This window comes from Podarcis pityusensis, assembly GCF_964106645.2.
Source record: "Podarcis pityusensis genome assembly, chromosome: 3".
In the NCBI taxonomy this organism is placed as follows: Eukaryota; Metazoa; Chordata; class Lepidosauria; order Squamata; family Lacertidae; genus Podarcis; species Podarcis pityusensis.
This window is the reverse complement of record NC_138026.1, coordinates 123533114-123541291: the sequence shown is the minus strand read 5'-3', so window position 1 is coordinate 123541291 and position 8178 is coordinate 123533114. Positions and strand designations below refer to the sequence as shown.

Here is an 8178-nt window from a genome sequence, read left to right as displayed (position 1 = left end):
CCCAGTGGGAGCAGCAGAGACGGGGGGGGGGGGGTCATGTGAAGGAAAGGACTGTCCACTCTAAGTCTGTACAGTTTAATTCTGCCACAGCACTTGGATTCTGAGTCCTCAAAGTCCAGTACAACTGGCTGGGTGGGGGCCGGAGGGGCCCAGCTCTGGTCAAAGGGCCTCCTGTTGTGTGGGAAGCCACGTTCTGCTGGGCAATGGGGTTTGAGGCCGCCGGCCAGCCCCAGAGCAAAGGGACACAAACCAATTCTCTCTAGTCTGACGCCCATCTCTGTGCTGCTCTCCTTGGAGTGACGGCTGCAACATGCCCCTTCTCCATCTGGGCATTGGGGGGCAGTTTTGATGGCAAAGTAGGTGCAAGTGCTGCTCTTCACAGTGCCAGGCTGGGTCACAGAGTCGCTCTGCAGCTACTCCCAAGGAGCACACAGCTGCACTGAGGAGCCCCAGCCACAGGAAGTATTGCAATATGGGGAGCAGGGAATTAGTATGGAAGAAGCATCTCTCCCCCCCCCCCCTTGCAAAGGGGTGCCAGTTGAGCCAGGAGAAGATTCTTGCCTGGCTAGTAAAGTAGCGTTCTCCTCTGCCTTGGTCAGACCCCACCTGGAGTCTTGTGTCCAATTCTGGGCACCGCAAATTAAGGATATTGACAAGCTGGATTGTGTGCAGAGGACGGCGACCAAGATGATCAAGAAACCAACCCTTATGAGGAATGGTGGAAGGAACTGGGGATGTTTAGCCTGAAAGAGGAGACAGAGGAGATATGAGAGCCATCTTCAGATATCTGAACGGCTGTCACACAGAGGATGGAGCAAGCGGCTTTTCTCCTGCTCCGGAGAGTAGGACCTGAACCCATGGCTTCCAGTTACAAGAAAGGAGATAATGACTAAACATCAGGAAGAACGGTTTGATGGTAAGAGCTGTTTGACAGTGGAGAATGGGCTACATTTGAAGGTGGTGGACTCTCCTTCCTTGGAAGTTTTAAGCAGAGGTTGGATAGCCATCCGTCAGGAATTCTTCAGCTGAGATTCCTGCAGTGTTGGACTAGACAACCCTCGGGGTCTCTTCCAACTCTATCATTCTGTGTCTGGCCAGCACAGCACAGCCCGTTGTCATGGGCCTCTTGCAGCAAAAGTGGGCCAGGCTCTTTCTCCCCACCCCACCCCACTAAAGGCTGCACTCCTCTTCTTGCACGTCAACCAGGAGCTGGTGATGAGGGTCTCTTCCGGAGCTTTCCTCTGCCACCTCCTTTCCTGGGGCAGCCTCCTGAAGCTGGAAAAGGAGCCCAAAGAGAAGCTTTTCAACTGCCCAGGGGCCTGGGGCAAAGCAGGGAGCAAGAGGGCCGCACTGGGTGGCCCCCAGGGGTCACTCTGCAAGTGCCGGGGTGGGGAGGATGTGGGGGGAGGGAGAAAGGTGCCCTCTTACCAGTGCCACTTTGTAGGAGGAGGGGCCCTGGCCGCAGAGAGAGAAAGACGCCGCACAGCACCAGGCGGACAAGCCAGCCTCCACCGCTGCCATCACCAAGGAAGGGAGCCAGAGGGCCAGGGCCGTGTCCTAGGGAGGGAAGAGGCAGGCAGAGAAGGTCAGCTGGGGAGCAGCCAAGATCTCCTCAGAAGAACTGGTCAAAGCTTTTGAAACTGAAAACACAATTACTTTCTATAGATATTTGTTATTTACTAGTTCGAGATGCAGACTTTAAGAAACGATTGGAAGAAAGAATTGGATGCTCCTATACTTTTTGATAGTGGGAAAGTGTTTCAGTTTCTGTAGCAAAGATATCGATGGATCTTGAATTACGACTTATACAACAGAAAATAATATTGAACTCCATACAATTTGTATACAAAAGGACTGTCTAATGCAGCTTTTTGTTGAAGATGTATAAAGACAGCGCTTCTTTGAAACATTTGTTCTTACTCCCTAAGTTTTGGGAGAAAGTGCTGGACTGTATCAATATGACTGTGCAGGAAAAAAATGAAATTTTCAGAAGTATATATTCTTTTGCATTATATACCTGCTGTATGGAAGTTGACAAAAAAACAATTAAAACCCTATGACCAAAAGACTGGTATGGATGAACATGAAGAATAAAGATCTGGTCCTCTTTAATTCAAGGAATGAAGACATGACAGTCCTTGCAAAAGATGAACAGATTGTGGAGAGATGCAGACTTTGGATATTGACATTTAGAATGAATTTATACATAATATAGCAGGTTATCCACAATCATATATGTATTAGGGCAATAACAGTACATTATATAGATAATACATGGAAGTGTAACATGCATATATATTCCTTTTATATTTTTCTTTGCACTTTTTATTTTTCTCCTTTTTCACTTTATTTTGTACAACTGAAATTTTCTTAATACTTTTTACAAGTTTTGATATCTCTATTCTATTAATGCCAATTACTGTTAATTGCTTTTTAATTACCGCTCCCCCCGGTGTTTTTAGCTATAAGCCACCTTGAATCTCTGTTAGGGGAAACTACGGGATGCAAATAAATACCAAGATAGTACCAGTAACTCACAAAGATGCGGGTGGTGTCGAAGGGACACTCGTCGGTCCTCACGGTGCGGGCGTCGGTCGCCAGAGCCGAGCGGTTGCAGCCGGCGAGCAGGAAGCGGCCTCCGTTGGCCACGGTGAGCGAGACGGCGAGCAGCAGCCCCGCGCAGCAGGCGCCCGACACCAGCGCGTTGACCAGGGCCGCGGCCAGCAGCACCCAGCGCTGAGAAGGGAGGCGGAGGGAGGCAACGGGTGAGCGAGCCCTGGGGGCCCCCAGCCCAGCCTGGGGCCCCCCGCCCAGGGCGCCCTTTCTCCCGCCCACCCCGGGAAGGGAGCCAGGCGGCGCCTGGCCCCTTCTCCTCCTCCTCCTCCTCGCAGGGCGCACTCACCAGCCAAGGCGAGGAGCGGCTCCGCGACACCAGGATGGCCACGACGCCGGCGGCGATGCTCTGCGGGAGACACGGGGAACGCGCGGTGGCTCTCGGCTGCTCCTGCCCCAAAGGAGCTCGCCTGCGCCCCAGCCCGCCCCGCCGCCCCTCACTCACCAGCAGCCCCGAGACCACCGCGATCACGTTGGCCACCGCGTACTCGGAGGTGATGGTGCGCGCGGGGCGCGCCACGTGGCGCAGGACGGAGCCGTGCACGATGGCGCCCAGCACCAGGTTCAGGTGGCCCAGCACCACCAGCGAGATGCCGCTGCGCACCAGGCGCCGCGCGCGGGGTCCCGCATCTGCGGAGGGGATGGGGGGGTAGAAAGAGAGGTGAGGAGGAGGAGGGGGGCGCAGCTCGGGATCAGAGTCCCCCTGGGCTGCGTGGGATCCCCGCGCCCCAGCCACCACGCGCAAAGGCGCACGGCTTCCTCAAGGGGCCCCTGCGGCGGATATGGGGTGATGCTGCGGCCACCTCGGAGCTGAAACTCCTCTTTTTGGGGGGGGGGGACTTGGAGTGTATTCGCTTTTGCTTGCCGGCGGGGAGCAAAGAGGGGCGGCCGCGGGTGGGGGAAAGAGGGGACTGCCAGGCCAAGCGCTCACCCATCCCGCTTCTCGCTCAGCCCCGGAGAGACCCGGCTGGCCCCGCCGCGCTGCGCTTCCGGCTCCTCCCGCAGGTGCGCGGGACCTTTGGCCCGCCAGGTGCGGCTCAGCTCCAGCTCCTGCCATCCCGGCCACGGAGCCAGCTTGCTGGGCCTGATGGGAGTTGTGGTTCAGCGACACCTGGAGGGCCAAGGGTCCCGCACACCTGTCCTGCCCGGGAAGCGGCAGGTGGCACAGAAAAAGCCTTCCTTTCCTCCCAGTGTTTTGGCTTCCTGGTTCATCCCACCGGCCACATTTTTATCAACTGCAGCGGGAACGGGAAAGTGGGTCGACGAGGAAGCAGCTGAGAAGCAGCGACCTCCTCAAGAACAGACCCGACCCCCGGCGCCGAGAGGCGGCCACTGCACATCGCGAGGGAGGCCACCAGCTGCTCTTCTGCTTGCAAGGCAGCCGCTGTGGCTGGAAGCGGCCAGCGTCGCTTCAAAGGCCGACTCTCTGCCACAGAGGCCGCTGCTGCTGACCTCTTGGGTCTGCTGTGCCTTAGAGCAGAGCGGGGGTGTCCTCGGGCCGGGCTGGGGAGCAAATATGGCCCCCAGGCCTCTTCCTGTGCCAGACTGGCTGCTGCTCATCCCTCTCTCCGCACTGGCCAGCTCTGCTCCCACCGCCCCTGCTTCCCCCTGGCTGGAATGGGTCCTTGAGCTGCAATTCTTGTTCATTTATAAAAGTATTTCTGAACTGCTAGATCATAAAACATCAGGGCACTTTACTACTGTTATTATTACTGTGATGTTAGAACATGTAACATAAAATAAAATGATACAAAGAACAATGCAGATAATTGTATGTTTTTTAATAAGATATTTATTAAGATTTTTTAAAATATTACAATAAAAGTGAAAAAAAATAACAAAAATACAAAATAAAAATGGTTAAAAACACCCAGATTTTCCATTACTTATTTTCCTTTAGCTTGTTTCCCGGACCTCCTCATACCTCCCTTTTTTGTATTCCACTTCAATCTGTTGGTTCAGCAAATCCTTACCTTCTTTAATTATCCTAATCCTTGATCTTAAAAATAATAGCATTAGATTTTTACCTATTTATAACCCTTTTTTCATATTCCCTTAAAGCATTACAGCTGGAAACCACTTAATTTCTATCCAACATCATTCTAACATTCATTAATTTTACAGTATTTCTGTAGATAATCTTTGAATTTCTTCCACTCTTCTTCCACCGACTCTTTTCCCTGATCTTGGATTCTGCCAGTCATTTCTGCCAGTTCCATATAGTCCATCAGCTTCATCTGCCATTCTTCCAGAGTGGGTAGATCTTGTGTCTTCCAATACTTTGCAATGAGTATTCTTGCTGCTGTTGTGGCATACATAAAAAAGGTTCTATCCTTCTTTGGCACCAATTGGCCGACTATGCCCAGGAGAAAGGCCTCTGGTTTCTTCAAGAAGGTATATTTAAATACCTTTTTCAGTTCATTATATATCATTTCCCAGAAAGCCTTAATCCTTGGGCACGTCCACCAAAGGTGAAAGAATGTACCTTCAGTTTCTTTACATTTCCAACATTTGTTATCGGGCAAGTGATAAATTTTTGCAAGCTTGACTGGGGTCATGTACCACCTGTATATCATTTTCATAATATTCTCTCTTAAAGCATTACATGCTGTAAACTTCATACCTGTGGTCCACAACTGTTCCCAGTCAGCAAACATAATGTTATGTCCAAAATCTTGTGCCCATTTAATCATAACAGATTTCACCGTTTCATCCTGAGTATTCCATTTCAACAGCAAGTTATACATCTTTGACAAAATCTTAGTTTTGGGTTCTAACAGTTCTGTTTCTAATTTTGATTTTTCCACCTGGAAGCCAATTTTCTTGTCCAAATTATATGCCTCCATTATCTGATAATAATGAAGCCAGTCTCGCACTTTATTTTTTAGTTTCTCAAAACTCTGCAGTTTCAATCTATCTCCATCTTGTTCCAAAATTTCCCAATATTTCGGCCAATTGGCCTCCATATTGAGCCTTTTCAGAGCTTTCGCTTCCATCGGTGACAGCCACCTTGGGGTTTTGTTTTCCAATAAATCCTTGTATCTTATCCAAACATTAAACAATGCTTTCCTGACAATATGGTTTTTAAATGCTTTATGCGCTTTGACCTTGTCATACCACAGATATGCATGCCATCCAAATACATTGTTAAAACCTTCTAGGTCCAAAATGTCTGTGTTTTCAAGAAGTAGCCATTCTTTCAACCAGCAAAAAGCTGCTGATTCATAGTAAAGTTTAAAGTCTGGCAGGGCAAATCCACCCCTTTCCTTTGCATCAGTTAATATCTTAAATTTTATTCTGGGCTTCTTGCCCTGCCAGACAAATCTAGAAATATCTCTCTGCCACTTCTTGAAACAATCCATCTTGTCCACAATTTGCAATGTTTGAAACAAAAACAGCATTCTAGGCAATACATTCATTTTTATCACAGCAATACGACCCAACAGTGAAAGCTTCAAATTTGACCAAGTTTCTAAATCTTTTTTTCACTTCCGTCCAACATTTTTCATAATTATCTTTAAATAAGTTCCCATTTTTGGCTGTCATATTAATCCCCAGGTATTTCACTTTCTTAACCACAGTCAAACCTGTCTCATTCTGAAACCTCTCTCTTTCAATCGGTGTTAAATTTTTCTCTAAAACCTTAGTTTTTAACTTGTTCAGTTTAAATCCTGCCACTTGACCAAATTCTTGAATTAGTTCTAAAACCCTTTTAGTACTAGATTCTGGCTCCTGTAACGTCAATACTAAGTCATTTGCAAATGCTCTCAGTTTGTACTGTTTGGCTCCGACCTGTATGCCTTTAACCAACCGGTCCCTTCTAATCATATTCAGCAGAACCTCCAGGACCAATATAAAAAGCAGTGGGGAGATTGGGCACCCCTGTCGTGTTCCTTTTTCTATCTTAAATTCTTCCGTCACCACATTATTTACAATTAATTTAGCCTTTTGTAATGCAGATAATTGTATGATTGGCTAAGACTGTCTATATAAAAAAGAGGGAGGATTCCTTTGCATTGCAGGGAGGGAGGACCCCAAATGCCTAACTTCCAGCAGAGGCCAGTGGGGCCTCTGGGACATTGCAGGGACCAGTGAGAGAACCAACATCACCCTTGAATAATGTCTCTTGCTTGCTGGCTAGAGAAGGATGTCTGCAGAATCCTCTGACTTGAAAGGCTGAAAGGCATCCAGGTGTACAAAAGCCACATCCATTGCCCTCCCCACCTTGGCCTTTAGCCCCACCCAGGCAGGCATGTGCCCCCCCCCCCCGGCTGTCAATGACAGAATGCAGTTTCTGGTCTGAAACAGGTTCTCTCCTGCATTTGTCTGACACCAGCTTGGCTGCAGGAGTTGCAGGAAAGAGGCATACAAGATGCTATTCAACCGTCTTAGCGACTCCACTCTGGATTTGCATAAGGTCTACTACTTAGTAACTTAAATTAAATAACCACTGAATTTCCTTCCCTTCTACCTGATTTAAGGAAGAAATGCACAGCACCAACAGTTCTGCCCAGGATGACAGGGGCCAGCTAGCTTCTATCACCCAGTGTCCACCTTTTTATTAAAAGAGGATAAAGGTTTTTGGGTGATCAAGGGAAGGCGGAACTGCTCAGCACCTCTGTCTTCACCCAAAAGAAAACTGATGCCCAACCTGGTGATAACATAATACAGTGGTAAAAAGGTAAAGGTAAAGGTACCCCTGCCCGTACGGGCCAGTCGTGTCCAGCTCTAGGGTTGTGCGCCCATCTCACTTAAGAGGCCGGGGGCCAGCGCTGTCCGGAGACACTTCCGGGTCACGTGGCCAGCGTGACAAGCTGCATCTGGCGAGCCAGCGCAGCACACGGAAACGCCGTTTACCTTCCCGCTAGTAAGCGGTCCCTATTTATCTACTTGCACCCGGAGGCGCTTTCGAACTGCTAGGTTGGCAGGTGCTGGGACCAAGCAACGGGAGCGCACCCCACCGCAGGGATTCGAACTGCCGACCTGACGATCGGCAAGTCCTAGGCGCTGAGGTTTTACCCACAGCGCCACCTGCGTCCCAGAATACAGTGGTACCTCGGGTTAATAATTTAATTCGTTCTGGAGGTCCGTTCTCAACCTGAAACTGTTCTTAACCTGAGGTACCACTTTAGCTAATGGGGCCTCCCACTGCCGCCGCGCGATTTCTGTTCTCATCCTGAAGCCAAGTTCTTAAACCGAAGTGGTATTTCCAGGTTAGCGGAGTCTGTAACCTGAAGCGTCTGTAACCTGAGGTACCACTGTAAACGATGCAAAGAGGGAGCTGCAGCGCAAGATAGGAAAAGAGGGGGAAAGGGAACACCTGGAGACTTCAAATGAATTCCAACCTCCAGGGCCTGGTGAGCAGCATCCAAGGGTGCTGAAGAAACTTGCAGGTGTAATCTCAGAGCATCTGCCTTAGAACCTTGGAGAACAGGTGAGGTCCCTGGAGGTGGGCAAATGTTCTCCCCGTCTTCAAAAAGGGGGAGAAGATCCAGGCAACTACCGACCAGTCAGCTTGATACCAGGAAGGGTCCTAGAACAGGTAAAGAACAATTGATTTGTGAG

At 49.5% G+C, this 8178-nt stretch overlaps 1 protein-coding gene across 2 annotated transcripts; it reads right to left on the bottom strand.

Moving 5' to 3' along the window:
- Positions 1–59: 59 nt before the first annotated feature.
- On the bottom strand, positions 60–3981 carry KRTCAP3 (keratinocyte associated protein 3). Of its 2 annotated transcripts, XM_081001193.1 has the most exons (7): positions 3850–3981; positions 3545–3816; positions 3059–3243; positions 2903–2962; positions 2539–2736; positions 1429–1557; positions 60–1275 (listed from the first exon to the last, which is right to left on the bottom strand). In XM_081001193.1, exons 2-7 carry the CDS (start codon positions 3546–3548, stop codon positions 1171–1173), a joined length of 681 nt encoding a protein of 226 aa, XP_080857319.1. In that variant the 5' UTR covers positions 3549–3816; positions 3850–3981; the 3' UTR covers positions 60–1170. The 2 variants fall into 2 exon arrangements, with proteins under 2 accessions (XP_080857319.1, XP_080857318.1); XM_081001192.1 differs by having other exon boundaries at positions 3545–3981.
- Between the last annotated feature and the right edge of the window lie 4197 nt (positions 3982–8178).

Bases quoted from the DNA above. Each gene is read 5' to 3' on its own strand.
- KRTCAP3 (XM_081001192.1), bottom strand. The intron at 2,963-3,058 runs GTGAGTGAGGGG...TGTCTCCCGCAG, and splicing joins CGGTGGTCTCGGGGCTGCTG to AGCATCGCCGCCGGCGTCGT. The intron at 2,737-2,902 runs GTGAGTGCGCCC...CTCCCTTCTCAG, and splicing joins GCCGCTCCTCGCCTTGGCTG to CGCTGGGTGCTGCTGGCCGC.